The sequence below is a fragment of the Anabrus simplex genome, chromosome 1 (assembly GCF_040414725.1).
Source record: "Anabrus simplex isolate iqAnaSimp1 chromosome 1, ASM4041472v1, whole genome shotgun sequence".
Lineage (NCBI taxonomy): Eukaryota > Metazoa > Arthropoda > Insecta > Orthoptera > Tettigoniidae > Anabrus > Anabrus simplex.
In genome coordinates this window covers 1,073,312,786-1,073,331,453 of record NC_090265.1, presented here as the reverse complement: position 1 = coordinate 1,073,331,453, position 18,668 = coordinate 1,073,312,786, and the positions used below count along the sequence as shown (strand labels likewise).

At 37.6% G+C, this 18,668-nt stretch overlaps 1 protein-coding gene across 1 annotated transcript in view; it reads left to right on the top strand.

Annotated features, from left to right (window-relative positions):
* Positions 1-18,668, top strand: part of LOC136857994 (4-trimethylaminobutyraldehyde dehydrogenase) — a 168,016-nt gene that overhangs the window by 86,942 nt on the left and 62,406 nt on the right. The window contains exons 6-7 of the mRNA XM_067137164.2: positions 6,040-6,139; positions 6,223-6,350. Coding sequence (XP_066993265.1) covers positions 6,040-6,139; positions 6,223-6,350 — 228 coding nt within the window. The remainder of the gene's footprint in view (positions 1-6,039; positions 6,140-6,222; positions 6,351-18,668) is intronic.

Genomic DNA, 18,668 nt, shown 5'->3' with positions numbered 1-18,668 from the left:
GAGACCAAGACGATGATGGTTAGACTCGTTTTTAACGATTTAGAGATAAGAGGTATAGAACTAAATGAGGCCACAACACTAGTTGCAAATCGAAGATTGTGGCGACGTTTAGTAAATTCACAGAGGCTTGCAGACTGAACGTTGAAAGGCATGACAGTCTATAATGATAATGTATGTATGTATGTATGTATGTATGTATGTATGTATGTATCTGAAGATGTATTCTTGATCGAAAATAGTATTAAGATGATAAGTTCTTTGAATAAATACACGAGTTAATTTTAATGACCCCAATTCTGATGTATTGATTAGGTGGGTCTATAACTCTTATTTCTGTTAATGAAACTTTAACAGCCAACGATCTTCCCCCTTTTAAGTATACTCCAATCACATCAGCTGATAAAGTGCAGCTTTTCGAGGTATAAGACCTTGTTGGAAAATAATCACAGATCCTTCACGTTCCAGAACTTGTAGTTTGTAGTTCAATGCTACTCAGGCTAAGGTGAATTAAATTGAAATATCATTAAGTAGTCTTATTCTTCTTCCTTTGAGTCTTTGTTTATGAATCATATTTATATTTTAAATTTTGTAGAAATTAACTTCTCAAGTTGTTTCTAATAATTTTTAAAATGTTTTTGTAGACTTTAATTTCAAAAATCACCTTCTGTTATTTCAAGTTCTTTTCAAACTGTTTCTTTTTCAAACAATATTCATTCATTTTACTGTGTATTCTTTGTCTTTGAACAGCCTCCAAATCAAAGGCCTGTATTATGTACTTTGTATGTTTGTGTCTAACCTATTGTTTTCTGAAGGATTTTTAAATAATTTTTAAACATCATTTTTTACATTTTATAATGCATTTTTCTTAATTTTTAGGTCATTTAATAAAGTCTTCTTATTCCTGATACGTTTCTGCTTATGCAGGTCATTCAGTTTAATAAAGTGATTTTTAAACTTATTTAAGTGCATATTCTTTATGTCATCAACATTCAGGTAAGAAAATGGGTTAGAGAATTTAAGAGCCGGGCTGGGTGGTGGTGATGGTGGTGATTATTGTTTTAAGAGGAAGTGGCTCAGACGGTTAAGGCGCTGACCTTCTAACCCCAACTTGGCAGGTTCGATCCTGGCTCAGTCCGGTGGTATTTGAAGGTGCTCAAATACGACAGCCTCGTGTCGGTAGATTATCTGGCACGTAAAAGAACTCCTGCGGGACTAAATTCCGGCACCTCGGCGTCTCCGAACACTGTAAATGTAGTTAGTGGGACGTGAAACAAATAACATTATTATTATTATTATTATTATTATTATTATTATTATTATTATTATTATTATTATTATTATTATTATGAGAATTTAAGGCCGTACTAATGTCCACGACAAGATGCGTAGAAGGCAACGGTCTGTCATTACTGAAGACTTGGTGCAAAAAGTTGATGCAAGGATTATGATTTCGTCATTAAGTTATGAGTTGCGTGAATTTTCAAGGAGTGTTGTTAATGAAATTATGTCAGGGCACTTAGATTTTATCAGAAGTTGTCCTCGCACTGAGTACATGGATGCTGATAGAGGTGCACAAAACCAAGCACGTAGGCAGCGATTTGACTTTCCTTGAGCGGTACAGTAATAAAGGTCATGCTTTTCTAAGTTGGATTGTCACTGGCAATGAAACATGGGTGGCTTATGTTACACCAGAATTAAAACAGCAATCTATGGAATGGAGACACTCAACATCACCAAAGAAAGTGAAGTGCAGGCAAACAATTTCTGCTCTCAGACTCATGTGCACTGTGTTTTGGGATAGGCAGGGTGTGTTGTTTGTGAATTTTTTGCACTGAGGTGACACAGTAAATGCCTAGCCTTATTGTGAGACCTTACATAAACTTCATCGTGCAATCCAATTCAAATGGCGTGACATGATCTCAAGGGCGATTTTTTTTTTTTTTTTTTTTTTTTTTTTTTTTTTCCTTCATGATGATGCACGACCTCACATGACTAATCGAACCCAAGACCACATTGCTTCATTTGGTTGGGAACAATTTGATCGTCCTCTGTATAGTCCTAACCTAGCGCCTAATGACTACCATTTTTTCCTGCACTTGAAAAGTATTTAGGAGGTCCATGCCATGACATTAATGACCTAAAAATGACTGTGCTGCAGTGGTTGGCACATCAGGTGGCAGATTTCTATGAAGATGGAATTCAGAAGTTTTTTTATGATAATGATATGTCAGGTGTCTTAATATGCTTGGAACGTATGTTGAAAAGTAGTTTAAAGTAGAAGCTTACATTTAAAGTTAAAAACTTGATTCACTGATCCGTATTGAACTAATAATTACAATGTTAGAAAGAGAAAGATGTTAAGAAATAATAAATTAATAAATAATAAATTTATTATTGTATTGAATAGGTGGAACATCTTTCTCTTTCTAACATTGTAGAAGCTTACATGTAAAAAAAAGGAATTGTTTAAAAATTGCATTACTTTTTTTCTATATCAAAACGGTATTTACTTAAAAATCATGCCTCGTACATCATTTCTTCTGCGGATCACCAGAGCTATGCCTCCAATTTGTGCATTTTGCATTGGAGTTCCTTCAGGAGAGTAGGTTATCTCATTTTAAGATAATGACTACCCCACTGCTCAGCCTGGATGCACTGATTTCCAGCATATCCCACTAGAAGTTTCAATAGATGTTCCTCGGGTATCATGAACGAGGTGTCATTTCGCATCGAGCAGCTCCTGAAAGAAGACAATCTGCGACCACTTTCTGTCATGAATAATCACCATTGAGGAATTTTTGACTGGGGCATACGAACTGGAACTCGAATGTCAGTCCGCGGAGTGACAATATGCTGTCCTGTTGCCAGTGTGGTAGGTGGTCGGAGCATGTTGCATATCGCATCCACTGTCAAACTTCCGTCAATGCATGTGATATCTACAGCGATGCGATTTTGCACAGTTGCAGCTACGTCTGCAATATCCTGTTCATGGTGCGTTTCTCGATGCCACTTGCCGTCTTTAACTCCAGTAGAGTCCATCTTCGGTCTTCCTCTAGGAGCTGCTCGATGATGGCACTAGCCACGTCAGTCCGCACTCTGACGGGTTGTTCCGAGCGTTACTGATCGCCAGTTGCCACGCGTCCTCACTGAAACTTTCCTACCCACCATACTACTGTATGGTAGTAGATCACAAGATTAATGAAACTTGAAAATGATTTTGTTTTGGCTGCATTCAAAACAGCACTTGTGTCGAATAAGGGTGACATAAACTGTCATTGTCCATTGGTAGTCCCACCATAGATCATGAGTAAAAAATACATCTAAGAAACCTGTATCATTTATACAAGAGATTATCACGGTGTTGACGCAAACAAAACTGGTTAGTTGCTGATGTGCATGTCAATGGCCGTATAATGGAAGGAACAATCTTCTTTGGTTACATTAAGTGAAGGATATCCCGATGTTATTAAAACAAATCGTATCTATCCATAAGGGCGTTTATGGGGGAATATCTAAAAGAGAAAGAAAGAAAGTTACTTGACCGAATTGAAACAAAATTGTGGGAATGTGACTGATAGAGAGAGAAAGCTCACCCTTTAAGCTTAGGTGGTCACCCGGCACAGCTGTCAGTTGATAAAGATGTTGATTCCCATAGGGAACCTGAAATATTTGTTCCAAATGAGTAAATTTATAATAACAATATAATGTGATTGGCTGCAGAAGGTGTATATGATCATGCTTATTGTTAAATAATGAGCATCTCAGCACACTTGTTTTTCTTAGTGATACTTTCTCCACATTTGTCTGTCTCCTCTTGCCAGTGGTAAAAATATAAAATGTGTAAAGTTAAGCTTGGACCAAATATTAGAAATGTTGGGCTGAGTAGCTCAGATGAAAGAATGCTGCCCTTCTGAGCTCACTTTACAAAAGAAAATATTTATAAAATCCTCCTATCAATACAATTCAAGTCATCTGTTAGATGAAGCAAAGTCTATACATGTTTCAGCCTAATCTCAAGGCCATCTTCAGTAGTAAAACAATGATTACATAATATACAAACAAATTAAAAAACGTAATGATGTGAAGTGACAGTGATCATGATTAGTGAGTTAAAAACACATTGAGGTGCAAAGTCCTCTCGTCTAAAGATCTTGCTGACTGTTAAATAAAACACTATGCTGAGGAGTGTAGTGAGACCGTCAATACTACGAATAAAACGTGTAACATTTGTAACAAAAAAGTTGTCGTCCCGAATGGAGATGACCTTGTCGGTCTCAAGTCACATTGACAACTAAGCCTTACTTGAGACCGACAAGGTCATCTCCATTCGGGACGACAACTTTTTTTGTTACAAATGTTACACGTTTTATTCGTAGTATTGACGGTCTCACTACACTCCTCAGCATAGTGTTTTATTTAACAGTCAGCAAGATCTATTAGACGAGAGGACTTTGCACCTCAATGTGTTTTTAACTCACTAATCATGATCACTGTCACTTCACATCATTACGTTTTTTAATTTGTTTGTATATTATGTAATCATTGTTTTACTACTGAAGATGGCCTTGAGATTAGGCTGAAACATGTATAGACTTTGCTTCATCTAACAGATGACTTGAATTGTATTGATAGGAGGATTTTATAAATATTTTTCTTTTGTAAAGTGATAACCGTCAATACAGAATGAGATTCATAACTTGCTTCTGAGCTCAAGTTGGCAGGTTAGATCTCGGTTCAGTTTGATGGAATTTGAAGGTTCTCAAATACACTGGCCTCATGTTGATAGATTTACTGGCATGTAAAAGAATTCATGAGGGAAAAAATCCTGGCATGTCAATGTCTCCAGAAACTGTAAAAGTAGTTAGCGAGACACAGAACCTAGTGGGTTTTTTTAACATTGTGGTAACTCGGATAGGTTTTTGGCGACAATGGGATAAGAACTAGTTAGGACTGGGTATGAGTGGCTGTGGCCTTAATTAAAGTTCAGACCTAGCATTTGCTTGCTGTGAAAAGACTTGAAATAATATTTCACAACATTGTGCCAAACTAAGGAGCGCCTTTGAACTTATTTAACAGTTGAATTTGCTTTCTTCTCTTCCCAGAATCTCCTCATTCTCTTGCTGTGTTTTTCCTTTCATTCTTCCGTCTATGCAGTGGTGGTTTTTCATCAAAATGATTTTTGCTCACCAACATTCTAAAGCTAGGTCTGTCACATAATTTCACCTGTTATGCTGATTTCTTGGTCTTTTTCAATTTTGATTATTCAGTTATTCTTGACTTTCAGTGAGGAGGCATAATTAAATATCCTTAAATATCCATTCTTTGAATGTGGCCATAATTTTTTTTTTTTCTAATAGTGTCTGATATTTTCTCAAAAGTCTGGTATAAATCAGGAGACCTCCTTTTCATCCACTCTACTTCTATGCATACTGGGCTAAAGATGATGATGGTGATGATGATTATGATTGTTGTTGTTGTTGTTATTATTATTATTATTATTATTATTATTATTATTATTATCCGGGCTGAGTGGCTCAGACAGTTGAGGCACTGGCCTTCTGACTTGGTAGGTTCAAACCTTGCTCAGTCCGGTTGTATTTGAATGTGCTCAAATACGTCGGTCTTGTGTCGGTAGACTTACTGGCATGTAAAAGAACTCCTGCAAAAGTAAATTCTGCCACCTTGGTGTCCCCAAAAACCGTAAATAAAAAAAAAAGGTAGTTGGTGGGATGTAAGACGACGACTACTACTACTACTACTACTACTACTACTACTACTTAATGCAGTTTTAATTTATTTAAAGGAATTCATGGATAATGTTTACATGGAATATTATACTATTTTTCATGCAGTTTTTGAAGTAGCTGTAAGGATAGCACGGAGGTTAGCCTTTTGTAACGAATTTTCAAAACAAATCAAAGTGGATTATTTAGCTCTGTTGAATGTGATGAGCATACCAAACATCCAGTTGTTTACAATTGATAAGTGAGTGGGACAAAACAGTAAGTCTGAATGCTAAAAAGCCTTCACATATTCCAGGGTGAAGAAACCACAGGCTCACTCCTCTGTCAACATCCTGGTATTGCAAAGATATCCTTCACAGGCTCAGTGGCTACTGGTGTTAAAGTGATGACTGCAGGTGAGTGCATATCATCTTTGTTCTATAGATTTGATTGTTCAAATATGTGGATATAATACTTGTTTCATTTTGTTTGAATTCAGCTGCTGCTGGTCTGAAGAAAGTCACTTTGGAGCTTGGAGGAAAGTCACCTCTCATTATCTTTGATGATGCTGATATGACAAATGCTCTAAAGGGATCTTTGTTGGCCAATTTTCTCTCTCAAGGAGAGGTAAGTTTTGGAACCACTTCTTTCATTCTTATTACTTGCTTTTCACTCAGATTTATTTCATTACTAGGTGTCATACCTGTTGTTATCCACCTCTGGAGTGTAATGGTTAGCACTATTAGCTGCCGTTCTTGGGGGCCCGGGTTCGATTCCTGGTACTGCCAGATATTTAAGAGTGGCAGGAGGGCTGGTATGTGGTTAAAATTATATGTGCAGCTCCCCTGCAATGGGGGTGTGCCTAAAAATAGCTGCACTACCTTGGGAGGACAACACAGGCTTACTTTACCCATCATTGATGGGTTGCTGTTTTTTTATATTTGAGGCAGTAAAGTGACAGAACACCTAAACTAACAATAGTGATTCAATGTAATGTTCATAAGTTTTATACACTTAGGACATTGTAGGCCATCATAATTTGTTTTCTTTGAACTTGATGATATTAGAGCAACCACCTGCCTTATGATTTCCCTTTTCCCTAATTCTTTGAGTGATAGCATTATGCTTCTCATTTTGATAGTCATCTTCATAATCTTCCTGATCAATAGTGGCTAATGACCGAGCAGATTTGCAGCGTATTTAAACATTCACAACAGTCACTATCATTATTAGCTAGTAGATTGCCATGACGACAGAACAATGGAGCATATCCCCGTCAGCAATGCTCACCGTTGATGGACTTCATTATTTTAACCATAATAAAGGTAAACTCGTGTCCTCATCGCAAGGTGGTGCAGCTCTTTTCAGGCACATCTCCAATGGAGGTGAGCTGCATGTACCATTTTAACCACATACCAGCCCTCCTGCCATTCTTAAATTTCTGGCAGTAGTGGGAATCGAACCCAGGCCCCCGAGGATGGCAGCTAATAACACTAACCATTACGCTATGGAGACGGACTAAATACAAACTCGTGTCCTCGTCCCGAGGTGATGTAGCTCTTTTCAGGCACACCCCCTATGGAGATGCGCTGCATGTACCATTTTAACCACATACCAGCCCTCCCGCCATTCTTAAATTTCTGGTAGTACCGGGAATTGAACCGGGGCCCCGAGGATGGCAATTAATAGTGCTAACTGAGTTTACATTTAGTCCATATTGACTTAAAATTGATCATACATTTATTTAAACATCTTGTTCCATATTAAAAGCCAGACATGTTTCAAGAAACTTAAACTGTTCTCTTCTTCAGTGGCATTAAATTTATCAACATATCCTTGGACTTGTTACATCATTATAATCCCAAATTCTTAACTAAACACATTAAAATACAGTAGAAGTCCATTATAGTGAGAATTAATAGCAGCGAAAAATTTACTCGCTATAGCGGATTGTCGTTATATCCAATTTTACGTAAAAGTTGGGGGAAACCTCGTACACATTAAAATCAGTATGAAACGGCAATCAATTTGTTCAAAACTTGCGTTTTTTTGGATAATTTCCACACTACGGCTTATCTTCTTTGTTATTTTTCAAAATTCGATACTGCGTGAAAGTGTGTTCAGTTTTATTCTGAAAAAATTATAGTATCGCTCCAGAGGCTTCTGTCGCAAAGTTTGTTTTCTTCTTCAAACAGCGTCACCTAACCTAACTGTATATGTGTCATGAAAACATATTTCAAGCACATGAAGAAAAAGAATAACCTCCTCGCTAAAAATTTATATGAGAATAGCCTTTCCGAAATTGAACTAGATGTGAGAAAATATGAACTATCCTCTGAAATCAGTGACATACTCTGCCATATCTTGAGGTGTATCATATTCTGACTTAATTTCAGTATGAAAAATTAAAATTAAATGATTGTTTATTCAGCTTTTATTTCTAATGAGTTAACAACTGCTATTGGTCACGTTATTTACGCATTTATTATGAACACGTGTTATCCTCTGTCATTTCAAATTTTCTTTAGAGAACAGCAGTCGACAGGTATTACTATGATATAAATGTTGATTCCCATAGGGAATCTGAAATATTTGTTCCGAATGAGTAAATTTATAAATGTCCAATAATGGACCATTTACATAGGTATTACTAATAGACTCTGACATCGCCTTCGAATGTCAACGAGACAGCATGTAAGTGTACATAGGGAGAAAACGATACCGAAGATGTTCGATCGAATTTTGTGGCAAACCTTTCAGTTTTCTTATTCAAATAGCGTCACCTAACCTAAATTAACCGTACTATATGTATGATGAAAACATACTCCGGTTGTCTGATGAGAAGTCGTGTGCATGCGGAGTAAGGGGTGTGGAGGATAAGCATGGCTTCTGCGCATGCGCCAGTCTTAAGTCTCAAGGCCTGACAAACATCGGTTCTGTCCGCGGTGATTCTCATTGTTGGATGCGCTTGAGAACGGTTGGCTGTTGAGAGAGCTCTTGCATTATTGTAGTGATAAAGTAGTGAAAACCTATTGAAATAGCTTAATTTTGTGTAGATCTGATTCATTTAGTGCTGTTTATATAGTGGTGTTTAGTGCTTGTTGGTAGAAATTGGGAGTAGTAATAATTATTTAAATTTTGTAACAAGTAATTCAGTTGGCCTTCAGTAAATTACGTTTTCTAGGTTAAGTAGGCTAGCTAGGTGCACCTTGTTTCGAATTTAAGTTTAGGTAATACTTTAGGTAACAATATTAACTTTAAAAATATTTGTAAATACCGGTATCTGTAGGTTCGTTGGTTGTACTTACAAAGGCAGATTATCATAAGGAATAGTACCGTAACTTCTGCAGCAACTTCTCCGGTATTTCGTATAGATATACGTTCAAACTATCGCGAAGGTAATAATTTACTGCATTAAAAAACACGATACGCCTGTAAACTTCCATTTAAAAAGAAGTTAAAGAGATTACACGGTAATAGTTAACAGTCGTATTGTTATTGATTATTGTCGCTCCTCATATTCAAATATTGCATTGTTGGCTACAGTCTTGAACAAAGGGTGTAGTGTAGTCAAGTAAATATAAATAAAAATCAGCTGACCTTGTATTCCATTCATTTGTACTTCTGAGCAGGTAGTTAGTATCCGTAATTTATATTTCGCTTCCTCGATCTTTCAGTATTTATGAGCGGTTAGCTAATAATAATAAAGTTCATATATCCCAGTAATTGCAGTTCAAGTCCCTGGAGTAATAGTAGTAGTAGTTTTGACAGAAATATTTGAGAAATTATTGTAGACAACCTCGTATTTTTCAGTAGGCGTAATTAAGGACACTTTTTTTTTTTTTCTCCGTCCCGTGGAGTAGGGAAAATAATAGTAATCCACCAGCTGTAATAATCACATAACCACATTTCAGTAGAATTGTAGTGAAGATAAGGTATAATATATTAGATAGTATCTTGCCAGTTATATTCGTGTTTTTCTTCGTGTACGGCAATCCTTTTGATACATAAGCATTTAACCAAATGCAGTATAGTGTAGTGTAGATACATTGTAGTATAGATACAGTACGGTACATTTAGATAGTGCCGTATCTTGCCTGCTATATTCGTGTGTTATCTTTCGTGTGTATCTATTAGACCCTAATACTAATAATAATTTGTCTAAGCATTTAGCTTCGTTGGTAATCTTTGAGTACAATAGTTCTTGCAAATTTCATTTCTGTTGTGCTTAGTAGTGACATACGGTACGGTACGAGTATCGTAATTAGGATACGTCTGAAAGTAGTTTAAGAATTACTGTAGTGTACTGTACAGTAGTATACGAGTAATATCCTATTAGAATTTAGTGTGCTTATTTTATTATTGTAAAATATTTGTGTAGTACTGGTGTAGTAGAGGTATCCGTAGAAACTCTTACTAAAATATTGTTGAAATTAGGATAGGCTTAATTGCAGTTTGGAATTGTGTAGTTCTTGTGTATTACTTTCGATATTCAGTAATTAACAGCAGTTTTTATCCTGTTAGGGGTTGTAGGATTTAAAAAAAAATAGAGCACGACTAAGTACTATTGTAGTGTAGTCGTATATTAAATTACCTTATTGTTGTGTACTATCCCAGACAATATATCCCTCCGTTCATTCTTTTTTTGCAAATAAGTTACTTCATTTTTTTTTTAATTTATAATTTTTCCCCCGTAAAGAATGGCTAAGGAGTGCGAGTGCACTTATTGTGGGTGTGGTGAGGCATTGAGGGGTATGAGGGAGGAGTTGGAAAGTTTGAGGGAGATAATTAGGATTCTCACAGAAGACAGGAAGGAAGATAGGACTCCCTCAAACAATGTACAGGTTACAGTAGGTGTACAAGAGGGAGGGGAAGGAAAGGGAGGAGTTGTAGAAGACAGGTGGTCTAATGTTCTAAGGGGAAGGAGATTGCAGGCCAGGGCTCTATTCAGGATCAGAATTCAGGACAGGTGTCTGTGCGAAATCGGTACGAGTCACTCCAGGTAGAACAACAGAGGGAAGATGAGGGACAGGGAACTGTTGCTGAGACGCATGGAAGTAGGAGGAAGGGAAAAGGTAGGAAAGGGAAATGCAGAGTAGAGGATAGGAAAAGACAGGTGGAACAGGGTCATGGGAAGGAGAAAAGGGAGGAGGAAGTAGCTTCTGCAGCTATCAGGAAAGAGAGGGCTGACCAGGAGGGGAGGGGATCAAATGAGGTGGGTAGGGTTGAGGCTCTGGTCATGGGGGATTCCATCGTTAGACACATGGGGAAAGTGTGTGGAGGAAAGGGAACCAGGATAGAATGTTATCCAGGAATTAGGTTGAGGCAGATGTTGAGGAAAGTAGAAGAGAGGGAGGAGGGGAAGGAGAAGGTGGTAGTGTTTCACGTTGGTACCAACAACGTAAGGCAAGCTGATATAAGTACCAACATAGTTGGAGATGTGTGGGATCTGGTAAATGCAGCACGGGTGAAGTTTAAGAAAGCGGAGATTGTTATTAGTGGAATACTGTGTAGGAGGGATACTGACTGGAGGGTGATTGGGGATTTAAATGAGACTATGGAGTGGGTATGTGGGAAACTGGGAGTGAAATTTCTAGATCCTAATGGGTGGGTAGGAGATAGGGATCTGCGCTCGGATGGCCTTCATTTAAACCGCAGTGGTACGTATAAGTTAGGAAATTTGTTTGGAAGGGTAATAGAGAGGTACATTCAGGGAAACAGGATGGCCTAGGGAGCGGTGATAAGGGAACAGGGAACTGGAAATCAAGTAGGGATGACATAAAATTGTTAGTGCTGAACTGTAGAAGTATTGTAAAGAAAGGAATAGAATTAAGTAATTTAATAGATATATATTTACCAGATATTGTAATAGGAGTTGAATCATGGCTGAGAAATGATATAATGGATGCAGAAATTTTCTCACGGCACTGGAGTGTGTATCGTAGAGATAGGATAGGAAAGGTGGGAGGGGGAGTTTTCATTCTGGTGAAAGAAGAATTTGTAAGCTACGAAAAAGTTAAAGATGAGACACATGAAATTCTAGGTGTAAGGCTCATTTCTAAAGATAATAGGCAACTTGATATATTTGTTGTGTACAGATCGGGAAAGGGTAGCACTGATGCGGATTCGGAATTATTTGATAGGATAGTCAGGTATGTGGGGAAACGACATGGAAAGAAATGTGATTGTAGCGGGAGATCTGAATTTGCCAGATGTCAATTGGGAAGGAAATGCGAACGACAGGAAGCATGACCAACAAATGGCAAATAAGTTAATATGGGAAGGACAGCTGATTCAGAAAGTGATGGAACCAACCAGAGGGAAAAATATCCTGGATGTGGTGCTGATAAAACCAGATGAGCTCTATAGGGAAACTGAAGTAATAGATGGTATTAGTGATCATGAAGCTGTTTTTGTGATAGTTAAAAATAAATGCGATAGAAAGGAAGGTCTTAAAAGTAGGACTGTTAGGCAGTACCATATGGCTGATAAAGCAGGTATGAGGCAGTTTCTAAAAAGTAACTATGATCGGTGGAGAACGGTAAATAAAAATGTAAACAGACTCTGGGATGGGTTTAAAGAAATTGTTGAGGAATGCGAAAACAGGTTTGTACCTTTAAGGGTGGTAAGGAATGGTAAAGACCCACCTTATTATAATAGAGAAATAAAGAGACTAAGAAGGAGGTGCAGACTGTAAAGAAATAGAGTTAGAAATGGCTGTGGAAGTAAGGAGAAATTGAAGGAACTTACTAGAAAATTGAATCTAGCAAAGAAGACAGCTAAGGATAACATGATGGCAAGCATAATTGGCAGTCATACAAATTTTAGTGAAAAATGGAAGGGTATGTATAGGTATTTTAAGGCAGAAACAGGTTCCAAGAAGTACATTCCAGGAATAATTAATGAACAAGGGGAGTGTGTATGTGAGGATCTTCAAAAGGCAGAAGTATTCAGTCAGCAGTATGTAAAGATTGTTGGTTACAAGGATAATGTCGAGATAGAGGAAGAGACTAAGGCCAAAGAAGTAATAAAATTTACATATGATAACAATGACATTTACAATAAGATACAAAAGTTGAAAACTAGAAAAGCAGCTGGAATTGATCAAATTTCTGGGGATATACTAAAGACAATGGGTTGGAATGTAGTACCATATCTGAAGTACTTATTTGATTATTGTTTGGTCGAAGGAGCTATACCAGATGAATGGAGAGTTGCTATAGTAGCCCCTGTGTATAAAGGAAAGGGTGATAGACATAAAGCTGAAAATTACAGGCCAGTAAGTTTGACATGCATTGTATGTAAGCTTTGGGAAGGCATTCTTTCTGATTATATTAGACATGTTTGTGAAATTAATAACTGGTTCGATAGAAGGCAGTTCGGTTTTAGGAAAGGTTATTCCACTGAAGCTCAACTTGTAGGATTCCAGCAAGATATAGCAGATATCTTGGATTCTGGAGGTCAAATGGACTGTATCGCGATTGACATGTCTAAAGCATTTGATAGGGTGGATCATGGGAGACTACTGGCAAAAATGAGTGCAATTGGACTAGACAAAAGAGTGACTGAATGGGTTGCTATATTTCTAGAAAATAGATCTCAGAGAGTTAGAGTAGGTGAAGCTTTGTCTGACCCTGTAATAGTTGAGAGGGGAGTTCCTCAGGGCAGTGTTATCGGACCTTTATGTTTTCTTATATATATAAATGATATGAGTAAAGGAGTGGAATCGGAGGTAAGGCTTTTTGCAGATGATGTTATTCTCTATAGAGTGATAAATAAGTTACAAGATTGTTAGCAACTGCAACGTGACCTCGAAAATGTTGTGAGATGGACAGCAGGCAATGGTATGTTGATAAACGGGGCTAAAAGTCAGGTTGTGAGTTTCACAAATAGGAAAAGTCCTCTCAGTTTTAATTGCTGCGTTGATGGGGTGAAAGTTCCTTTTGGGGATCATTGTAAGTATCTAGGTGTTAATATAAGGAAAGATCTTTCTGGGGTAATCACATAAATGGGATTGTAAATAAAGGGTACCGATCTCTACACATGGTTATGAGGGTGTTTATGGGTTGTAGTAAGGATGTAAAGGAGAGTGCATATAAGTCTCTGGTAAGACCCCAACTAGAGTATGGTTCCAGTATATGGGATCCTCACCAGGATTACCTGATTCAAGAACTGGAGAAAATCCAAAGAAAAGCAGCTTGATTTGTTCTGGGTGATTTCCGACAAAAGAGTAGCGTTGCAAAAATGTTGCAATGTTTGGGCTGGGAAGAATTGAGAGAAAGAAGAAGAGCTGCTCGACTAAGTGGTATGTTCCGAGCTGTCAGCGGAGAGATGGCGTGGAATGACATTAGTAGACGAATAAGTTTGAATGGCGTTTATAAAAGTAGGAAAGATCACGATATGAAGATAAAGTTGGAATTCAAGAGGACAAACTGGGGCAAATATTCATTTATAGGAAGGGGAGTTAGGGATTGGAATAACTTACCAAGGGAGATGTTCAATAAATTTCCAATTTCCTTGAAATCATTTCGGAAAAGGCTAGGAAAGCAACAGATAGAGAATCTGCCACCTGGGCGACTGCCCTAAATGCAGATCAGTATTGATTGATTGTATTGATTGATTGATTCTTGTGAACTAAGGTGCTGCTGTGAAGTTTGAGATTGGTAGTGCAATTGTGCTTTAGTTACACATTTACTGTAAGTAATGCATTATGAACAGTTTAATAATGAACACGCATCTCTTTCAGAGGGCTTGCACTTTTTATCGCGACGATTGTTTGTAGCTTAGTGTAGTACAGTCTGTTACTCATGCTGTACCTACAAGCTGCCGCGACTTCTCGTGAGACGTAGATTTTATTTCAAGTGCCAGTAGAGAAATAACATTGTCCCTATAAATTTACATGGGAATAGCCTTTCCGAAATTTAACCAGGCGCAAGAAAATATAAGCTAATTTCTGAAATTAGTGATGAGCTCTGCCATATCTTGAGATGTATCGCATACTTACTTAATTTCAGTGTATAGTATTAAAATCAAGCAATCGTTTACTTAGCCTTTACTTCTAACGAGTTGACAACTGCTATCGACCACGTGATTTACATATTTATTACGAAAATATGTTCTCCTCTTTCATTTCTAATTTTCTCTACGGAACAAGAGTCGACAGGTATTACCAATTGTCTCTGACATTGCCTTCGAATTTGAACGAGAGAGCACGCAATTTCTCATGGTGAGAAAACGTTACTGAAGGTCGCATTTTGTGGCAAATGTTTCAGTTTTTTATTCAAACAGCATCGCTTAACTTAACCTAACGTAACCGTATAAGTACCATGAAAACGTATATCAAGCGTCAGTAGAAAAGTGATAGCCTTCTCGCTATAAATTTACATGGAAATAGCTTTACCAAACATTAACCAGTCGCAAGAAAATATAATCGATCCTCCGAAATCAGTGATGCGCTCTGCCATTTCTTGAAATGTATTGCATACTTAGGCCTACTTAATTTCTTTTGCTAGTTGCTCTACTTCGCACCGACACAGATAGGTCTTATGGCGGCGATTGGACAGGAAAGGCCTAGGAATGGGAAGGAAGCGGCTGTGGCCTTAATTAAGGTACAGTCCCAGCATTTGCCTGGTGTGAAAATAGGAAACCACGGAAAACCATCCTCAGGGCTGCCGACAGTGGGGTTTGAACCCACTATCTTCCGGATGCAAGCTCACAGCCGCGTGCTTCTAACTGCACGGCCAACTCGCCCGGTCTACTTAATTTCGGTGTATAGTATTAAAATTAAGCAATCATCTACTTAGCCTTTATTTCTAACGAGTTCACAACTGCTATTGACCATGTAATTTACACATTTATTACGAAAACATGTTCTCTTTAATTTCGATTTTGCTTTATGGAACAGAAGTCGATGTCTAGTACTAATCGACTCAAACATCGCCTTCGAATGTCGACCAGAGAGCTCGCAAATGCACATAGCAAGAAAACAATACCGTACCGAGTATGATTGATTGAATTTTGTGGCAAACGTTTCAGTTTTCTTATTAAAACAGCATCGCCTAACCTAACCTAACCGTACTATATGTATGATGAAAACATACTTCAAGTGCCAGTAGAGAAATTATAACCTCTTTGCTATAAATTTACATGATAATAGCCTTTTCAAAATTACCAGACATGAATAAATATAAACTATTCTCTGAATTCAATGATGCACTCTACCATATCTTGAGGTGTATCCCATTCTTACTTAATTGTAGTATTTAGCATTAAAATTAAGTAATCATTTATTCAGCCTTTATTTTTAATGAGTTAACAACTGCTATCGGACAAGTTATTTACGCATTTATTACGAAAACATGTTCTCTTTCATTTCAAATTTTCTTTATGCAACAGAAGCCAACGGGTATTACTGATCGACTCCAACACTGCCTTCGAAGAAGGCTCGCTAGTGGCCATAGCGAGGAAACGATACCGAAGGTGATCGATCGCATGCAACATAATCGCTGGAATGCACAAATATAGGTAATGGAAAATTGTGCGTGCTTAATTGCTCATAATAACGAATGTGTCGGTGATAGAGCTCTCGCTGTAACCGAAGGATAATACCGTTGCCTACGTTATACTTCATAAGGCCGTGCAATTCAGGTCTTTTCGAGCCAAAAAAGCGGGCATAGCTGTTTCGCCTTTCTGCCGCTAGGTGGCAGGTTTTAGTCCTGTCCTTGCCGAGAATTAACATTGTGGAGATAGCTTTCCAAAGCATTAGTGGGTCCTTCCTGTCTTGTAAATTTTAAAGATTTAGGATTAGCTAATTACTTGAGTTACCTTGGGATCACTAAATAAACCACAATGAAATCGGTTCTGTTAGTGACTATTACTCATTTAATGGTTCATTTGTTAGCCGGAAAGATCAAACTTGTCACAATACAGTATCACTTTAATCTGCCATCCAAATCAAAACAAGTATGACCTTGCTGCCAACTCGCTTCCGCGTGACTGTTGGGAGAAAGGAACGAGCGGGTGGCAGGGAAGTTATCGCTACTATTTACATAACTCGTACTGAGAGGGAAGAGATGGGTCAAAGATCAGAACTACGTTAATTGTTGTTTCTTTCTTCTCTTCTTCCTTATGTATTTATCTGCTAATTTAAGCATGTTCTCGTTCATCGGCTCATTTAAATCTAGTTCGCCATTATGCTTTTGGGCCAAATAGATCCATATTCTTTCCAAAACATTCATCAATTTTCCTTTCTGAACTGTGTGTAATATTTTCATACCTCTCTCTATTTCTGTAAATTTATTACCATATTCTTTCATATGGTCACCCATTGCCAAGAATCTTCTGTGTTTAACTGCATTTATGTGCTCTTCTAGGTTCCTGCCGCACTGTTCTACATACACCTTTTTGCAATCATGCCATTTAATACAATTATTATAATATATAATTATAATAATAATAATACTGACATGGCAGGAATGTGGAAAACAATACGTGGAACAATCTGGGAGAAATATTTCTATAAGATTTACGGAGTAAGTCAAAGCAAAGGAATACACCAGATACTCAGTTATGTGTAATCACGTGCACAACAGTAATTATCAATTCACTTATATAGAACAAGATTTAAAATTATTACATCTGGTGAATAATGGAAAATGCATGAAAATGTTGGAAAAGTTGGAAAAGTTGGAAATTTACAGGTCACAAAAACCAAAATATTTGAACGAATATAGTGTAGAAGAAAACCGACTGTTTAAACTGACAGTCCAATACACGAAAAAAGAAAACGAGAAGAAATGAAGTAGGAAATAGCACATATCAACATTCACCTTCTACACAACATAGGCTTCCCCTCATTACTCCTTCCCTTCTCTTGGTAGCACACGATCCCCTTATCAGTCGGTTGTCTTTGGTCGACGCAGAAGGTCCACCTCATGATGTATAACAGCTGCCTCACATGAACGTAAGCTTTCTCACTACATGCCTGTGTTTTATTACATAAAGTTTCAGTAGGGTTATCATATCTTCATAGATATTGAAGAAACACACACAACCTGGCAGACTTTTTGCAGTTAAATCTTTGGCAGTTATAACTTCAAAGGATATGCCTTGTCACTATAGACGTATGCACATTAGACGATTTATCTTGGATTGGAATGCTCCATTCAACAAGGATTTGACACACTAAAGAGACAGTGTAAATCACATTAAGAGACACTGGATCATCAGGTTTAACAAATTATTTTATGCCCAAACGGACTTACTTGAAAAGTAATTGTAAAGTATTAATATGATGACAAATGTTTAAGGACAAGCAAGAATTCAAGGATATCATTTGAAAATTTAACAGTTTCATATAAATGCATACTTTTGTCATCATTCCTCACCCTCCATCAAAACCCCTTAGGAGTGTGTTGTTTTTAGACCACTTCTTATTTAAAATTTAAGATATAATTTTATGTTTATAGAAGGCAGCACCAATCTCAAATAAAAATCAAGATGAAACCTCCATTATTATTTAGGCCTAGTATATGTATTAAGCTGGTTCATGTTTGTGGGTTACTGTAGTCACGTCCTAGTTCGTGAACCATGGGCAACGGCTGAGTGGCCCAGTAAGTGGTCCTGAGAGTCGGGATACCAGTTGCTATGGAATGGGAGTGGGCATCTCGGACATATTCTGAGTCGTGGCCCTCCTTGTGCTCAGGTAGCTAGGACTATACTATACACCGGTGCTCCATAATCCGTTAAGAGGAGAGATCCTCACTTGGACTATGTGCAAGTAGGGTAGCATCCTGCTTCATGAATCTACCGAGCTCAGAACATTTTAAGCAAGCCTTGTACCTATGGGAGTAACGGAGTCCCACTCCCATTTGACAGACGAGGGACTCCTTGGAAACAACTTGGCGAATGAAATGGAATTCAATGGGGAGCTATCAATATTAATGG